The sequence below is a fragment of the Doryrhamphus excisus genome, chromosome 14 (assembly GCF_030265055.1).
Source record: "Doryrhamphus excisus isolate RoL2022-K1 chromosome 14, RoL_Dexc_1.0, whole genome shotgun sequence".
NCBI classification, from domain to species: domain Eukaryota; kingdom Metazoa; phylum Chordata; class Actinopteri; order Syngnathiformes; family Syngnathidae; genus Doryrhamphus; species Doryrhamphus excisus.
In genome coordinates, this window is record NC_080479.1 from 16,937,996 (window position 1) to 16,957,264 (window position 19,269).

Here is a 19,269-nt window from a genome sequence, read left to right on the forward strand (position 1 = left end):
CGACTAGGTGTTTGTAGCATTACCTGCTTTGTGAGTAGTTTCGGACTTATTTTATTCGAGTTTTTTGTCAACGATACAAAAGTTAATGTTGTGACTGTGTTATCCATATTCCGCTTTCCCAAAAATAGGAATATTGCCTCCCCACGCCACATTAATGGTTCCCACATTTCACTTTCCTCGATTTGTTCATTTCTACTTCCTGACTGGAACGATTTGACGTCTGAGCTCGTCAGCTCCAAGTGACATATTTCCGACTACCCATAAGCCTTGAACGCAGCATCCACGTATCGTCACACCGGAACCGGAAATGCGAGATGTTTTGTTCATAAACTATCGCTCCTTCTCGACGAGGTGTTTGTAGCATTAGCTGCTTTGTGAGTAGTTTCGGACTTATTTCATTCGAGTTTTTTGTCAACGATACAAAAGTTAATTGTGTGACTATGTCGCGGGTATAAGTACGTTCTTTTAAAAAGATAGAATAAAGATAATTCTTACGATATGAATCCAACTAACCCGTTTGGAAATCCACAAGGTGGAGGTTTGCAAGAATCGAACACCGGAAATGCTGCTTTGTTCCAGGCATTTGGACAGCAAACTCCAAGTAGTGTGCCTCAAAATGTGAATATTTTTCAACCATCAGCATTCGGCCTACCGTCCGCCTCGAAACAAGCATCAAGCCACGGTACTAGCATTTTTGGTCAGAGCTCTTCCTTTGGGCAACAATCAACACAATCATCATCACTTCCGGGTAGTACCCAAGTATTTAATCAGCCTTCTGTGGGTGCCAGCAAGCTGGGATTTGGGGGCGGTACAGGCTTTGGATCAGTCAGTGGAACAAACCAAAGTTTTGGACAGCCGTCTGTTTTTGGTCAGGGGTCAGGTTTTGGACAGAAAGGCACAGGATTTGGAGCACAAGGTTTTGGAAGTACCAATCAGTCCTCAGGTTCCGCAACTTTCTTAGGACAAACTCAACCGTTGGGTTTTGGACAATCGGTATTTGGCCAACAATCCACTACCAGTACCGCCAGTAGTGTCTTTGGTACGACTCAGACCCAAAACAGCAGATTCGGATCTGAATTCAGTTTTAAGCCTGCCAACGAAGCGCTTTTCAAACCAATATTCAGTGTTAGTCCCGAGCCAACGAACCCTCAAACTACTTCCCTGCCGAATTCGTCTTTCGGCAACACCGCAGAGAAGACAAGCAGCACCATTCCGGGCTTCTCCGGAGCAAAGTCCGGATCCCTGGGATTCAGTTTCTCAGAGCCTGCTGCGGCTCCGTCGCTTCCGGCGCAAAACAATCCAGCGTCAACATCCGGTTATACCGCCGTTTCCAGCGCGCTGCAGTTCACGTTCTCCCAACCGGCTGCCCCTTCGAGTTCCGGCACCAACGCACCCGTCACTCAACCTCAAACCGTGTCAACTTTCAGCTTCTCATCCAAAGCACTTCGACCGCAGATGGTGCAACTTCTCGGAGGAACGAGTATTCTTCACCCGTCAGCGTTTGGTGACATTAAATCGAAAACAGACTCGACTTCCGGTCATAAAGTGTCCCAGGACGGTGAAGCAAATGTATTTGCAGCGTTTCGAAAAGGTATGAAACGTAGAGATGAGTCCACAACAACGGAGATGTCCGATACCGCAGCAGAAACTGTCGCGGATGACGATAAAACCGCAGAAATTTCTTCACCGAGACAACCTCCGAAGAGACCGCTGATGAGGTCTCGTGGGCCGGCGGCGGGGTTATTCAGCAGAGCGTTGAGTGGACTGCGAAAAGACGTAACCAACGTAGCGAGACAGGGGGCGAAGGAGACGCCGCAAAAGAAATCGCAGACGCAGGAAGAAACGAGCGATCATCCGCAAATATACGACGAACACGTGACGGCGTCCACGTCCGGGACGCAAACCACAACCCCGGGGGTGTTGGAAAACATTGACGAGTCAGGTGAGATGTTATTTGTCGTAACGATGATGAGGTTGACGGTACGATCAATCAAGCGTTCGTTCATCTCCTCCAGAGTCACCGAAACCCTCAGAAGTGACGACTGAAACGACGACGCCTTTAAGATCTGTTGAGCGAAGCGAGAGCGTGGACAGCCTCAGTGGGACGTCTCCCACTAACTGCACTGCCATCCAGTGCAGGAACGTTCCTCGGGCCCTCAACAAGAGGAACATCATAGAGAAGCATTTTTCCCGCTTCGGAAAAGTCTGCAAGGTGTTTTGTCGGCTTGCCAAGAACTTGGCTATCGTGCACTTTGACAGTCATGTGAGTGAAATCAAATTTTTATTTGAAAATTTATTTGAATTTGAATTTTTTTTGTTTTTTCAAAAATATATTGCCTGTTTTTGTCACTTGTATATTTTTTTGGAAAATTAGAAAAGCTGTTTACAACCTTCTAAATACGTTACTAGACGTTATTAAACATTGTTAGAGCCCTCTAGACATGAAATAACACCCCTATAGTCATCTCTACACTAGTATTACCCAGTATAGTGGACATTATAACAGATTTAAGACATAAATAAGAGTAATGGTAATGGTTTGATTTCATTTGAACATGCATCAGATTACAATTGAATGCATCCTATAATCAGTTCACAGTTCCACATGTCCAAAAGGAGTAGGAAGAAGCAAAGCTTATTAAATCCTACCCCTCCATCTGGTACTTTTACAGTCGGTAACTGATACATTTGTTCACTTCCTGCTTTCCTAATATAGTTTAAGTTTTTTTTTTTAATTTATTATTGTATTTATTTATTTATAGGTTTTGAATGCGTCTTCTGAATGCCTTATTTTTTAGTTTTTTTGGGGGGGAGGGGTTGTGTTTATGGTTTAATTTTTTTTTTTCTTTTTAAATTTTGTAATTTTATTTTTAACTTCTATTTTAATTTTTTTATTTGTTTTTATTTGTACTCCGGTTTCCTCCCACATTCCAAAAACATGCTATGTTAATTGGTAATGGTAATGGTTTAATTTCATTTGAACATGCATCAGATTACAATTGAATGCATCCCATAATCAGTTCACAGTTCCACATGTCCAAAAGGAGTAGGAAGAAGCAAATCTTATTAAACCTACCCCTCCATCTGGTACTTTTACAATCAGTAACTGATACATTTGTTCACTTCTTGCTTTCCTAATATAGTTTAAGTTGTTTTTTGGGGGGGTGGGTTGTTTTTTTTTTGTTTATTTTTTTTTTATTTTTTAACTTTTTAAATTTTATTTTTACTACTATTTTTATTTATTTTTATTTGTACTCCGATTTCCTCCCACATTCCAAAAACATGCTATGTTAATTGGTAATGGTAATGGTTTTATTTAATTTGAACATGCATCAGATTACAATTGAGTGCATCACATAATCAGTTCATTTGTTCATTTTCTGCTGCTGCTTTCCTAATATAGTTTAAGTTTTTTTTTTTTTTTTAATTTTTTTTTAATTTCTCACAGGCGTCTGCAGCAAAGGCAAAGAAAAGAGGAAAACTCCTGCATCGGCATGAGCTCCTCCTCTTGTGGCAGCGAAAGAAATCAAGTAAATACAATGAATCATCTTCTTCTGAAAGTATCCCTAATACAGGGATTTATAATGATCCTCATACTGGTCTCTATTTGTCCTGTGTGTTAGGTCCAGGGGACAAAGACAGCAGACCCGCATTAGCAAAAGAAGACCTTGAGATTGCAAAGGAGGACACGGGTTTCAAGTCCGCTTCCTCTCCCCTCAGAAGACCAGTGCTGAGGCCTCCTGCAGCTAGCAGCACCTTCACTCTTAAGTAATACATTTATTTTTAATCCATAGCTATGTACATTTGATACATTGTATCAAAATCCGAGGTCCGAGGACCAGTGGTCCAGAACCGATACTGATACCTCAGATTGGGTGACTCAGATTGGTTTTCGACATAATGGAAAAGAGTTTGTTGACATATGGTAGTTTTTAAAGTTTGGTATGGTTTCCATATTATCCGATATCGGTGCTTTTGAATGTGCGCCTGTGCTAAAAAGCTCCTAGGTCCTGTACTTATGTATATACCGTATTTTCTGGACTATAAGTCGCTCCGGAGTATAAGTCGCACAAGGCAAAAAATGCATAATTAGGTTGAAAAAAAACCCCCATACATAAGTCACATTGGAGTATAAGTCGCACAAGGCAAAAAATGCATAATTAGGTAGAAAAAACATACATAAGTCACACTGGAGTATAAGTCCAGTGTGTCCAATGTACAATGTAAAAAAATATACATAAGTCACACTGGAGTATAAGTCCAGTGTGTCCAATGTGACTTATGTATGTTTTTTTACCTAAATGCATAATTTAGGCCAAAAATGCATAATTAGGTAGGAAAAAAAAACATACATAAGTCGCACTGGAGTATAAGTTGCTCAAGGCAAAAAATGCATAATTAGGTAGAAAAAACATACATAAGTCGCACTGGAGTATAAGTTGCACAAGGTAAAAAAATGCATAATTAGGTTGAAAAAAAAAACATACATAAGTCTCACTGGAGTATAAGTCGCACGAGGCAAAAATGCATAATTTGGTAGAAAAAAACATACATAAGTCGCACTGGAGTATAAGTCGCACAAGGCAAAAAATGCATAATTAGGTAGAAAAAAAACATACATAAGTCGCACTGGAGTATAAGTCGCACAAAGCAAAAAATGCATAATTAGGTTGAAAAAAAAACATACATAAGTTGCACAAGGCAAAAAATGCATAATTAGGTTGAAAAAAAAAACATACATAAGTCGCACTGGAGTACAAGTTGCATTTTTTCGGGTAATTTATTTTCCAAGCTACTTGACCAAAATAGACTTCCTCTTGGAAGGCAAGTTCTAACATTAATAAAAGAATAGAGAACAGGCTGAATAGGTGTAAGATATGCTAACACAATGCTTATTCAGCTACACAAAAAATAAACATGAACAGAAAAGGTGTCCAATGTTTATGTAACAAAGAGTTTTTTCATTTATAAGTCGCGGGAACAGCCAACCTATGAAAATAAGTGCGACTTAGAGTCCGGAAAATACGGTAAAAATGGAAATTATTAAGTTCTGTCCAAAAACAATACATGTTTAAATTCTATGGAATTTGGGAACATGGGAGTTGAACAAATTTCCTCACCTCTCACCTTCAAACAGTCTGTAAGAGAGTTCATTGGTTGAGCACCTCCATGTGACCTACAACAACAACAACAACAAACAGAGGTTCCATAAAATGAAGTTAAATCATCAGTGTAATATTTATGTCTTACATCATGTCTTAACAGCTCAACTGCGAAGAAGCCGCTCATGGTCAGGTCTCTCCAGTTTGATTCCGAACCTCTGAAAGAGAACATCACGGAAACGCAGAGCACCGAGTTCCCCGTCCCATCCTCTATCCTACCCCTCATTGGCCTCGTGGCCGAGACATCCGAGGACAAGTACCGCCTGCTGGAGCAGAGGGACAAGATTTTGCGTCAAGGTACGACGACATTCTACAACGCCTTGGGGCTTGTTCTTATCGTGTGCAAATCTTGACTTTTCTACACCAGATCGAACCAAAAGTCCGGACATGGATCTCTCTAAGGTGTTTGTGGGAACGTGTCCTGACATGTGTCCCGAGAAGGAGCGATACATGCGGGAAACGAGGAACCAGCTGAGCATATATGAAGTCCATCCAAACACAGAAATGGTAATTTAGTATTTTTCTGAGATATCAGTATACTGTGGTAACGACAACTGTATTTGTGTTCAACAGTACGGTGTTATAATTCAGTATGGAATGAAAGTACACAGGCATATAAATGTTTGATTCCATCTGTAGTTGATTCCTACAGAGAACATACTAACTCCTTATTTCTAAAATCACAAATACTTCAACTTGCTGATGTAATGACATTGCTGATATTAATTTAAATTGTAATTTTAATTTGTTAAATTAAAATTTAATAAATTAAATTTAATAAATTTGACAGTTAAATTTAATAAATTAAAATTTAATAAATTACTTGACAGTTAAATTTAATAAATAAAAATTTAATAAATAAAATTTAATAAATTACTTGACAGTTAAATTTAATAAATAAAAAATTAATAAATAAAATTTAATAAATTACTTGACAGTTACATTTAATAAATTAAAATTTAATAAATAAAATGTAATAAATTACTTGACAGTTAAATTTAATAAATTAAAATAAACATTTAATAAAGTAAATTTAATAAATTACTCGACAGTTAAATTTAATAAATGTAATAAATTACTTGACAGTTAAATTTAATAAATTAAAATAAAAACTAATAAATTTAATAAATTACTTGACAGTTAATTTTAATACATTAAAGTAAAAATTTAATAAATGAAATTTAATACATTACTTGGCAATTAAATTTAATAAATTAAAATGTAATAAATTAAATTTAATAAATTACTTGACAGTTAAATTTAATAAATTAAAATAAAAATTTTATAAAGTAAATTTAATAAATTACTCGACAGTTAAATTTAATAAATTAAATGTAATAAATTACTTGACAGTTAAATTTAATACATTAAAATAAAAACTAATAAATTAAATGTAATAAATTACTTGACAGCTAATTTTAATACATTAAAGTAAAAATTTAATAAATGAAATTTAATAAATTACTTGGCAGTTAAATTTAATAAATTAAAATTAAATTTAATATATTAGGATAAAAACTTACATTTAAATTTAATAAATAAAAATTAAATAAAATTAAATATATTAGGATAAAAATACAAATTCAAACAACAAAAAAACCCAAATTATATTAGGAAAGCAGGAAGTGAACAAATGTAACAGTTGGACATGTGGAACTGTGAACTGATTATGGGATGCACTCAATTGTAATCTGATGCATGTTCAAATGAAATAAAACCATTACCATTACGAATTTGGCATGCAGGTGGATCACGAAGCAGCCATCAAAGAGTACAGTCGTTCATCGGCGGACCAGGAGGAGCCCCTTCCCCATGAACTACGCCCCCTGTCGGTGCTCAGCATGACCATGGACTATCTGGTCACCAATGTCATGGACCAGGGTCATGACAGCTTGCGGGACTGGTATGATTTTGTCTGGAACAGGACCCGTGGCATCCGGAAGGTAGGAATAATTCAGATCAATGAATCAAATGTTGGTGATGAACAATTGTTTTTACCCCCCCGAAGGGATAGGAAATTAGGGTTCTGAGTGAAATCAGACCAGAGGCACTCACCTCACAACTGGACCGGTTTTCCCTCTCTTCAACAGGACATCACGCAGCAGCGTCTGTGCTGCCCACATACGGTCTCCCTCATCGAGAAGTGTACTCGCTTCCATCTCCATTGCGCTCACCACCTCTGCGAAGAACCCATGTCGGTCTTCGACTCCAAGATCAACAACGAGAACCTGACAAAGTGCCTGCAGAGCCTGAAAGAAATGTACGAGGACCTGAAAGACCGTCATATCTACTGCCCCGGCGAGGCGGAGTTCCGCCAGTACAGCGTCCTGCTGAAGCTCAACGACGGCGATATCCTGCGGTCAGTTCAGAATCTGATTTTCTTGAGACTTTTTTTTTTTTAAACTACTTCCTTCCATCTTGCCTGTGCAGTCAGGTCCAACAATTCCGTGATGAAGTCCGCAACTCTTCAGAGGTGCATTTTGCGGTGCAGGCGTTCGCCGCACTCAACAGCAACAACTTTGTGCGTTTCTTCAAGCTGGTGAAGAAAGGGTCCTACCTGGCCAGTTGCCTGCTCCACAGATATTTCAATCAGGTCAGTAAGAAAGTCTTTATCATAGTCATTTAACATTAGAGATGTTTGATATTGGCACGTGTCCATATTTACAAAATGGCGTATCGTGGCACGCGCCAGTCCGTAAGGACCAGGCGGCTCTACGAGAGCTACAAGAAACAGGAGGTCTGACTCGTGGTGTCATCTCATGTCAGAACATTAAATTCATCACACTGCAACTTAACACTCAAAATGGCATATTGTGGCACGCACCAGTCCATGAGGACCAGGCAGTGTTTTGTTTGACAGTAGCCAATCATGAGCTACGAGAAACAGGAGGCCTGACTCATGGTGTCATCTCATGTCAGAACAATAAATTCATCACACTGCAACTTAACACTCAAAAGGTATATCTACCAAATATACAAACATGTACCAATATGAGTAATGAACCTTTTTGAGGTTTTCCCACAATGCATTTCATTTGAGCAAAGCATTTCATTAGAGGACACGCAGTATAGAAAATGTTGATGGCGCTGCAGTGCTGCCCACCAGAGGGAGGCTGATGTCATTGCAGTTCACCAATTAATGCCTTGGTCAGACGCAATGCATTGTGGGAAAACATTACATGAGTGTTCATCGGACATGATGACATGAAGTATTCTACACTGGTCACTAGATGATCTCACAACATGCACGATAATAATAATAATAATAATAACAACATAATAATCCAAATAAATATAATCACAACTACACAGGCTACTCTTGTGGCCATTACCTATTTTTAATATATTATTATTATTATGTTGGCTGCATGGAGTATGAGTGGTTAGCACGCAGGCCTCACAGCTCGGAGACCCGAGATCAATTCCATCCTCAGCCATCTCTGTGTGGAGTTTGCATGTTCTCCCCGTGCATGTGTGGGTTTTTTTCCCAGGTACTCCGGGTTTCCTCCCACATTCCAAAAACATGCTAGGTTAATTGGCGACTCCAAATTGTCCATAGGTATGAATGTGAGTGTGAATGGTTGTTTGTCTGTATGTGCCCTGTGATTGGCTGCCCAGCCAGTCCAGGGTGTACCCAGCCTCTCGCCTGAAGACGACCCCCACGACGCTTGTAAAGATAAGCGGTAGAGAATGAATGAATGAATATTATTATGTGATTTTTCTGAATGTGTGTGTGCAGGTCAGAGCAAAAGCATTAAAGATCCTGAACATCGCCCACACCGTGGGTCCGCGCTCGACTGCTTTTCCAGTGGAAGATGTTGTTCGGATGTTAATGTTCCGTAGTGCCGCAGAAGCGACCGACTTTATCCAGCAGTACAGCCTCAACGTCAGCGATGGGTGAGTCTTTCAACTAGCCATGTCATTGTGTACTTGAAAACATTAAAAGAACATAATATTGTGGTCAAAACTGACAAGGTTCTACTTAGGCGAATTAATAATAGATCCTGAAATATACGACTGTGCACTTCACTGACTCAACATTTTGTTGACAGTTTGGTTGATCTGAATCGGATAGCCTATCAGGAGCCGGAATTGCTGTCCCAGAAGAAGTCTGAGATCATTCTGGCTAAAAAAACAACCCTGATCGGAGAGGTTGTGAATGGGGGCGTCCTCCCCAAGCCTCCTCAGCACGTACCCGTCTGTAGCTTTGACTCCCAGAACAAGTTCAGAGGAGAGGTCCCGATGGCTGAGCCTGTGCTGGATCCGTTTAAAGGTATGATGTGGGAGCAGTTCCAACTCATCACACTGCAACCTAACACTCAAAAGGTATATCTAACAAATATACAAACATGTACCAATATGAGTAATGAACCTTTTAGCATCGAAGGGTTAAGAGTTGGTTCCAACCAAAACTCATCACACTGCAACCTAACACTCAAAAGGTATATCTAACAAATATACAAACATGTACCAATATGAGTAATTAACCTTTTAGCATCTAAGGGTTAAGAGTTGGTTCCAACCAAAACTCATCACACTGCAACTTAACACTCAAAAGGTATATCTAACAAATATACAAACATGTACCAATATGAGTAATGAACCTTTTAGCATCTAAGGGTTAAGAGTTGGTTCCAACCAAAACTCATCACACTGCAACTTAACACTCAAAAGGTATATCTAACAAATATAAAACATGTACCAATATGAGTAATTACCGTTCTTTTCCTAGCCATTGCTACCAGAGTGGAGGTAAAGACCCCGCCCAGTGTTGAACTGCAGACCCAGCCCTCGCCGCCCAGACCTGCAGATGCTTTGGGTCCGCAAGAGGCTGTCCCGGATAAGACGGAAGATTCCTTCCGCAGTTTGTCTCCCCTTGCAGATGCCCAGCAGCTCTTCCAGCCTCTTTCACCACCGCAAGTGAAAGCACCATCACCTCCGCCAAAACCCCAGCCAGTCTTCAACGACGAGGTCTTGCTCTTATACTTTTGTGTTACATACTTCCTGCAAACACATTTGATGTAATTGCTAAATGTTTGCATCACCCAGGATATTATAGCCGAAGTGGAGTCTTTGATTGAGGAAATAATCGTGACCGCTACCAGGGAGGTCGCCGCGGACGGCGCCGGTTATGTCACAACAGCTCTAAGGTAGGTTCACATGAACGGTTAACGCCAAAAGCGTGTTCAGAGTAAAACCGACCTTTTATTTATCTTTCGATGCTGCAGTGAGAGCAGCGTCCAGTCGGAGTCGCTGCTGACCGAAGTTCTCGTAGGGATGCTGCAGGAGTTGTCGTCTTCCGAGCTCCGTCTGGAACAGGAGCGAGTGGCCGAAGAGAAACGCAAGATTGAGGAAGCGAGGTCAGACGTTTACATCGGCTTGAATGTCTTATTCTTTTTTTTTATGTATTTCGTTATTTTTCCAGGGTGGAACAGGCAAAATTATTATTTTTTTAAAAATCGGATCTGATTGGAAGCCAAATGATTCAAAATGACTTTCATAAAAAAGCTGTAATGTCCTTCAAAATACATTTTTAACATTATTAGAGCTCCCTGGGCTGAAATAACACCCCTATAGTCATCTCTACACTCCTATTATCCAATATAAGACATAATAAAAGAGAATAAGACATATAACATGTAATAGACTCACACGTGTTAGCATTGGGAGTTCCTTTTTTTACTTTCATTTTCTGTTAAGATGCCAGAGGGTGGAATCAAACTCGAGTCTCCTAGCTGTGTGGCCTGTGTGCTAACCACTAGGTCGCCGTGCAGCCGCATAATAGTGTCTACCTATGAAAATGGCAAAAATGCTAACATGCTAATGTTAACATGTTAACACCTACCATGATAGTGCTAAGTGTTCATATCAAGTGTCTACCCATGAAAACGGATAAAAATGCTACAGGTACACCCTGGACTGGTGGCCAGCCAATCACAGGGCACGTATAGACAAACAACCATTCACACTCACATTCATACCTATGGACAATTTGGAGTCGCTAATTAGCCTAGCGTGTTTTTGGAACGTGGGAGGAAACCGGAGATGCCAGAGGGTGGAATCAAACTCGAGTCTCCTAGCTGTGTGGCCTGTGCGCTAACCACTAGTTTGCCGTGCAGCCGCATAATAGTGTCTACCTATGAAAATGGCAAAAATGTTACAATGCTAACATGCTAATGTTGACATGTTAACACCTACCATGATAGTGCTAAGTGTTCATATCAAGCGTCTACCCATGAAAACTGATAGAATGCTACAGGTACATCCTGGACTGGTGGCCAGCCAATCACAGGGCACATATAGACAAACAACCATTCACACTCACATTCATACCTATGGATGAATTTGGAGTCGCTAATTAACCTAGCATGTTTTTGGAACGTGGGAGGAAACCGGAGATGCCAGAGGGTGGAATCAAACTCGAGTCTCCTAACTGTGTGGCCTGTGCGCTAACCACTAGGTCGCCGTGCAGCCGCATAATAGTGTCTGCCTATGAAAATGGCAAAAATGCTACAATGCTAACATGCTATTGTTAACATTAGCATGTTAGCATTGTGGAGTCGCTAATTAACCTAGCATGTTTTTGGAATGTGGTAGGAAACCGGAGTACCCGGAAAAAAACCCCAGAGAGAACTCCACACAGAGATGGCCGAGGGTGGAATTGAACCCTGGTCTCCTAGCTGTGAGGCCTGCGCGCTAACCACTTGTCCACCGTGCAGCCCTATTTTAGTATTTAACTTCATTTTATTTTGCCAAGTTTATATGTACAATTTGCTTAAATATGCGTATTTGAGATCACGTTAGAGGTTTTAGACGAGGCCATCCAGGAGAGTGCCTCCGCAGTTATTCAGTCAGTCTTAATACGATTAATTAATCTCATTATCTGGCTGTTTGGGAAATATTGATGTTTTTCAGGCGAGCACAGCATGAGAAAGCACAGCACGTGGCTAAATGTTCCCAAGAGGTCTGCGCTGGTTTAATTGAGGAGACTTTAAAAGAAGACATGGCCCTGCTGGTCCAAGAGATCCTGGCGGCTGAGCTCCAGCGTGCTCGCAAGTACATCAAAAGGTAGGCGAAGACGTCCACTCGAGGCGAGATGTAGTTTTTGGTGAATAACTGTGCTTCCGACAAGATGGCGTGACGTGGTGGCAGTACGTCGGCAACTAAAGAGACAAATGAGAGGCTTTCCAGCGGCCCCTTGTTTCGTTGATCCTCGCTTCAAGCTAAAGGCGCTAGTTCCCAGCGCTCCGGCACAGCAGTCCATAGAAGATCTTGCGTGTGGGATGGTTAACCTCGGAAACGGAGGGAAGCTGTCCCTATCCAGCACCAGGTATCCGGTCTTGATTTTTCACATGAAATGCCGTCAATATTGAAAAAAAAACTTTATTTTCAGGGTTTTAAAAAGCAGACAGTTAGCAGTCCACCATATTAGAGTCCAGCGCTTCTACCAGCAGCTTCTTGAGTAAGTCATGATGTCATCTGAGATGACATTTGTAACGAGTTATATTCAATTATGTATTAATTTTGAACATATGTCTCAAGAGAGTTGGTGTGGGCGCCGCTTGACCTGCCAACGCTGGTGACGGAAAATCTCCCCAACGCGCCCGATAGAATCTTCTGGAAAGCCGTTGTCCTTCTCCCAAGTGACGATGAGGATGTAGCCAACCCGGCAAACAGGTGAGGAGTTCAGGCGCAGCAGTCCGGTGGCGATTGCTCGCCTCCATTTTTATTTATATACTATATGTCTTGTATGGTGCTGCTCGGCGGTCGAGTGGTTAGCGCGCAGACCTCACAGCTAGGGGATCAGGGTTCAATTCCACCCTCGGTTATCTCTGTGTGGAGTTAGCATGTTCTCCCCGTGCATGCGTGGGTTTTCTCCGGGTACTCCGGTTTCCTCCCACATTCCAAAAAAAAACATGCTAGGTTAATTAGCGACTCCAAATTGTCCATAGGTATGAATGTGAGTGTGAATGGTTGTTTGTCTATATGTGCCCTGTGATTGGCTGGCCACCAGTCCAGGGTGTACCCCGCCTCTCGCTCAAAGACAGCTGAGATAGGCTCCAGCACCCCCGCGACCCTCGTGAGGACAAGCGGTAGAAAATGAATGAATTAATGTCTTGTATAAATACCTGAAGGGGAAAATGTTTCTTTGAAGGATCCTGTCAGACTGGCTGCAAGTGAAGCTTGGTGGGGGTCAGGGGTCAAAGGTCGTGGAGGAACAACAGGACGGTACACTGCAGACCCTCTTCCTATCCGACACCTTCAAGGAGCACATGCAGCGCAACCATAAAGTTCACGTCAGCGTCAAGGTTTGTACTCCGACAAATGTAGAAATAGAGTTAGACGACTGGATGTTTTATGGGCATGCCTGTCATTTTCGCGTCTCCATTTTCCAGGTGTCGAGAGGTCCCCTGAGTGAAGACGGCTTGACTGAAATGGAGGAGTGCTTGGAGCTGCAAGGGACGGCGGCGCTCGTCATGTTGCTTCCCACAACAAGCGCCTCGGAGCCCCCCCAGCGGGACGTCACCATGCTGTCGGCTTTGCTTCAGCTCAAGCAGCTGCAGCAAGCCAGCGCCTGGCACTGTCCGCTGCCTCTGGTTATTCTGGTGCCTGGCACTTGCAACGCTGAGACGCTTGAAGAAGGTAAATTATTCCCAAAATGATCTGCTATCAAATAATATCTCACCACTTTGCACAAATATTGTAGCTTCACTCAATCACGGTTTTTCAAAAAAAGCTAATGTTAGCTAAACACTTAACACACATAAATCTAGAGTAGTTACAGAGGAACTGAGTAGTTACTGAGGAACCAAGGCACGCCAATTTAGAGTAGTTACTGAGGAACTCCTGAAGAAATTACCTAATGACTAACACATAAATTTAGAGTAGTTACAGAGGAACTGAGTAGAGTGGTTACTGTGGGATCCCAAGGCACATTCATTTAGAGTAGTGACAAAGGAACTAATGAGTAGAGTACTTACTGTGGAAGTCACATAACAGTCACATAGAGTAGTTACTGATGAACTCCTGAGTGGAGTGGTTACTGTGGAACCAGGCACATTCATTTAGAGTGGTTACTGAGCGCTAATGAATAGGGCACATTTAGAGTAGTTACTAATGCGTGGTTACTGAGGGACTAAGGCACATACAATTAAGAGTAGTTACTGAGTAGGTAATGAATGAGGCACATTTAGCAGATACTAATGAGTGGTTACTGAGGAACTAAAGCACATACAATTAGAGTAGTGACCAAGGAACTGATGAGTAGAGTACTTACTGTGGAAGCACCACACATGACTTTAGAGTAGTTACTGGTGAAGTAATGAGTGGACTGGTTACTGTGGAACCAAGGCACATTCATTTTGAGTAGTTACTGAGAGCTAATGAATGAGGCGCATTTAGAGTAGTTACTAATGAGTGGTTACTGAGGAACTAAGGCACATACAATTAGAGTAGTGACCAAGGAACTAATGAGTAGAGTACTTACTGTGGAACTAAGGCACAGAACTTTAGAGTAGTTACTAAGGAACTAATGAGTAGAGTACTTACTGTGGAACGAATGACTAGAGTGCTTACTGTGGAACTAAGGCACATGGCTTTAGAGTAGTTGCTGATGAACTAATGAGTGGACTGGTTACTGTGGAACCAAGGCACAATCATTTCGAGTAGTTACTGAGTAGCTAATGAATGAGGCACATTTAGTAGTTACTAATGATGGGCTACTGAGGAACTAAAGCACATACAATTAGAGTAGTGACCAAGGAACTAATAGGTAGAGTACTTACTGTGGAACTAAGGCACATGGCTTCAGAGTAGTTGCTGATGAACTAATGAGTGGACTGGTTACTGTGGAACCAAGGCACAATCATTTCGAGTAGTTACTGAGATCTAATGAATGAGGCACATTTAGAGTAGTTACTAATGAGTGGTTACTGATGAACTAAGGCACATACAATTCGAGTAGTTACTGAGTAGCTAATGAATGAGGCACATTTAGTAGTTACAATGAGTGGTTACTGAGGAACGAAGGCACATACAATTAGAGTAGTGACCAAGGAACTAATGAGTAGAGTACTTACTGTGGGACTAAGGCACATACAATTAGAGTAGTTACTGAGTAGCTAATGAATGAGGCACATTTAGTAGTTACAATGAGTGGTTACTGAGGAACTAAGGCACATACAAGTAGTGACCAAGGAACTAATGAGTAGAGTACTTACTGTGGAACTAAGGCACATAACTTTAGCGTAGTTACTGAGGAACTAATGAGTGGAGTGGTTACTGTGGAACCACGGCACATTCATTTAGAGTAGTTACTGAGTAGCTAATGAATGAGGCACATTTAGAGTAGTTACTAATAAGTGGTTACTGAGGAACTAAGGCACATACAATTAGAGTAGTTACTGAGTAGCTAATGAATGAGGCACATTGAGTAGTTACTAATGAGTGGTTACTGAGGAACTAAACTTGTCCTCTTCTGCTTGCAACCAACAGAACTGATGCTGCCTACCCTTGTGAAGGATGGCTTCATATCCCAATACACATTGCTGTTCATACCCGAAACCACCAATGACGCGCAGGGATCCAAACAGGTAACGTGTGTGTGTGTGTGTGTGTGTGTGTGTTCTGATGATGTTCCGGACAACATTTGAACATTCATTCTTTTTGTTTTTTTTTTTAGCTAAACTGTGCTATACGTTGGCTGCTGTCCCGTGCACCGCCATCCGTCCCGCTCACCTGCCAGACCCTGATGCATCTCGTAGAGGTCACCTTGACTCAGGAGTTCAGTCGCAGGGTTTCCGCCCTCTGCCAGGAGTGGGCCGCCGCCGGGCTCCCTCCCCAGGATCCGTCTCCCGTCGTCGAGCTGTACAACGCCGTCATCCGCCACATTGCGGACAAAGTCTCGTCCCAGGAGCTCGCCGGCATCTCGTGGCCTCCCGGAGAGTTCTGCCACCCCGACACCAGAGAGTTTCTTCCTCATGTGGGCTGGAACTGCGGTCCACACCTGGCCTGGTTACGCCGGACCATCCTCAGCCTGCAGCTGCCGCAGTGGAGGCCGTTTTCTCCCACAGGTAAACCCGTGTACAGCGGATACCGGAAATGTAGTTCTTCCACGATATCCATTCTTCTTTTTTTTCCCCAGACACGTGGTCAGAGCTGTGCTCGGGCATCCGCGCCTACGCCGCCGACATCCCGGCGACGCACGGCAACCAGCCGCTCATCATGTCCCGTCTGGAAAACCTACTGGAGCGTGTCAGGCAAAAAGGGCACCACAGAAGAAGAAGCGCTTCCAAGCAGAGCTTCATCACCTGGGATGACGACCACGACGACGCCGCCATGTGCCCTGCGTACAATCAGATCCCTTGGGTCGACGTGCTGTTCATCTGTATTGACCACAAGCTGAAAGACTGGCAGATCCCCGGACCCCCCGTCTGTGAAGGTTTGTTCCACTTATTATTATTATTATTATTCCATCATATTATTCCATCTTAACATGCTTGTGTTGATTCAAGACGCTCTGACGGACGATGGGGAGATTCTGGTTTACTATCTCAGCGAGTCGCTAAAGGGCTTCCAGCCACCTGAAGACTGGATGAAGGCCGTCAGGCTGACTCCCCGGGACAAACATCATGACAAAAGGTACACAATGTTGCAAAAATTTGCACATTACTTACAGACACGTCGTCTCCAAGACAGAAGCGTATTAGAAAGTACTGCAACTGCAAAAATGGAAAAAAAATCAGCAGTAACTTTACATGAATAAAGTAATAAAAGGTTAAAATTTTATGAAAACAACAATATTACGAGTAATGTTATATTAATTAGAAATAAAATTATATTAATATTATAAAATATGAAATGTCACTTTGGTAGCATAACATTTAAATAACAAAAACAATTAAGTCATAATACATATATATAATATTAAATATATATATATTAAAAATAAAATAAAAATAAATAATAATAATAAAAAATATATATATTTTTTTTTAAGTTGTGATATTGTGAGGAAAAAAAAATTAAAGGTTGGGAAAAAAATGAAAAAATTGGGTTGGGTGAAAAGTTATTTTATGACAAAGTCAAAATATGAAGAGCAAAAAGTTGTATTCTAACAAAAAAAAAAAATTTCCTAGAACAAATTCATAATTTTATAAGGAAAAATAATTCGGTCATTTTAGTGGTGTAAAGCTGAAATGTTAAGGATATTTTAAATATATTTTTAAGTAAAAATGTTTGGGGGAAATTAGATTATGGGATAAAGTCAAAAAATATTCTGGAAATAAAGAAGAAAATTTACAAAGATTATTATTAGATTATGGGATAAAGTCCAAAATATTCTGGAAATAAAGAAGAAAATTTTCAAAGATTATTATTAGATTTTGGGATAAAGTCAAAAATATTCTGGAAATAAAGAAGAAAATTTTCAAAGATTATTTCAGAATAAAAATTAAACTATAAATACAATTCCCCCCCCCCCAAAAAATCACAACGCTGACATGCAGTTTTTTTCATGAATATAACTTCTTATCTTATCTACATTTGTTGCTGTACAAATTATCAAAGTGCACTCTTTTATTTTTCAATGCAATTAATTATTGCGGCCACTAGGTGCCACTAAAACCCAACCACCACCTCACATGCACTTTCTAATACAGGTGATACCCTCATACAACATAATAATCTGTCATACTGGAACCAGTGTACTGATCTTAATGTTCCCCCCCAGGACAAGTCCAGCTGCCTGTGCCACGCCCGGCAGCTTCCCGTTCAGACAGAGATTGCTCACCAGTCTGGTGGAGCCACTGGAGTCCCAGACAGCACCACTGGTTGCCTCTCATACGCCCACTAGAGTAGAAGCCCTGACCCATAAAGTGCTGCAGACGTTAGAGCAGGAGAAAGCCGAAAGCGAAAGGTAAAGAAATATATAGGATACTTGCTGTCATGTGACATATACGTCACTATGTCTTCTTTTTTTTTTTAACCCCCACCAGGAGTACACAGCAGCTTCAACAATGGCTAAACGGCGATTCCTTAGACGACTGGTCCACACCTCTTCTCCTTCCATCCTCCATCTTGCTCTCCGTGCCAACACTTCTAAAGCAAACACACCCAGCTAAGCATCAAGACGCCATTTTCACAAAGGTATCATATCGTCATGCTACATTCAGGGCCGTTTGGTGCAGAAATATGATGAAAAAGCAATAAAAATAGAGTAAATATGATTCCAGGAAGCTTCTGTGCCAGCGGAGAAGGACGAGTGGGCAAAGAGAAACGCTTCGTCATCCCTGACGGAGCAGCTCAAGCGTCTTCAGCAGCAGATTGTAGCGAGCCAAGAAGAAGAGTTGGCCTGCAAACTGAAACTGAGCGCTATGATGAGCATCGTTGAAGACTGAACGAGTGACTTCATTTATTTTTATGACTTGTCTTAAGAGTTTTATAGTTTTTGAAAAAGCAATAAAATAATGGAAGAAACCTACACTAATTAATGTCTGTGAATAAGCCAACATGTCCACTACTTGTACTGTGTTAGGAATTGAATATTTTCCACTATCTACAAACACGACACAATTATAAGACTTTTCACTTGAAACAAACAGCTCAGACTCATAAGCTTATTTAACAGTTGATAACAAAGAACCTAAGTGATTCTATCCCGCCCAAACTAAACTAACTGCATATTTAACAATCGTATTTATAATAGCAACAACAATTTCAAACGTTATCATTGCTACCATTACCGGCTGTGAAATGCGGCACGTGAAAGGAGCGTCCACTTCCTTATTTTACACCAATCACAAGCGGGCTGCATTTATGGAGATCGGAAGTCCAAACATCAACAGGAAACACATTCTATGACGCACTTTTACAGGATGCTTAAATATCAACAAACACATAGCACATATTTTAAAGTTTTTTAATAAAGTAACTTTATAATAATTACTTTCCCTGTTAACTAATTACATTTATGATAAATGTCGTTACTAATTCAATTGACGTTTTGTACTCCTATTACCTATTATAGTTGACAAGCTAGTGCTGTCTCATCAATGTTAGCATTACTGATACCTAGTGGCCAGTGTTAGAATAATACATACCAGAACGT

General features: G+C 41.0%; 1 protein-coding gene and 1 long non-coding RNA gene across 2 annotated transcripts; one reads left to right on the forward strand and one right to left on the reverse strand.

Moving 5' to 3' along the window:
• The first annotated feature begins 79 nt into the window (after positions 1-79).
• On the forward strand, positions 80-18,642 carry mcm3ap (minichromosome maintenance complex component 3 associated protein). Its single transcript, XM_058047011.1, has 27 exons — positions 80-1,942; positions 2,016-2,263; positions 3,449-3,530; positions 3,624-3,768; positions 5,266-5,459; positions 5,530-5,669; positions 6,908-7,105; positions 7,253-7,521; positions 7,593-7,755; positions 8,902-9,059; positions 9,215-9,435; positions 9,895-10,133; positions 10,212-10,312; positions 10,391-10,522; positions 12,078-12,230; positions 12,295-12,492; positions 12,556-12,624; positions 12,705-12,839; positions 13,318-13,471; positions 13,559-13,805; positions 15,657-15,754; positions 15,844-16,234; positions 16,306-16,602; positions 16,676-16,802; positions 17,893-18,078; positions 18,158-18,308; positions 18,395-18,642. The coding sequence occupies exons 1-27, from the start codon at positions 499-501 to the stop codon at positions 18,557-18,559; spliced, it is 6,105 nt and encodes a 2,034-aa protein (XP_057902994.1). The 5' UTR covers positions 80-498; the 3' UTR covers positions 18,560-18,642.
• On the reverse strand, positions 8,243-13,516 carry LOC131101685 (uncharacterized). Its single transcript, XR_009119267.1, has 4 exons — positions 13,292-13,516; positions 10,365-10,472; positions 9,881-10,166; positions 8,243-9,091 (listed from the first exon to the last, which is right to left on the reverse strand). It is a non-coding gene; the product is annotated as an uncharacterized LOC131101685 (long non-coding RNA).
• Positions 18,643-19,269: the final 627 nt, after the last annotated feature.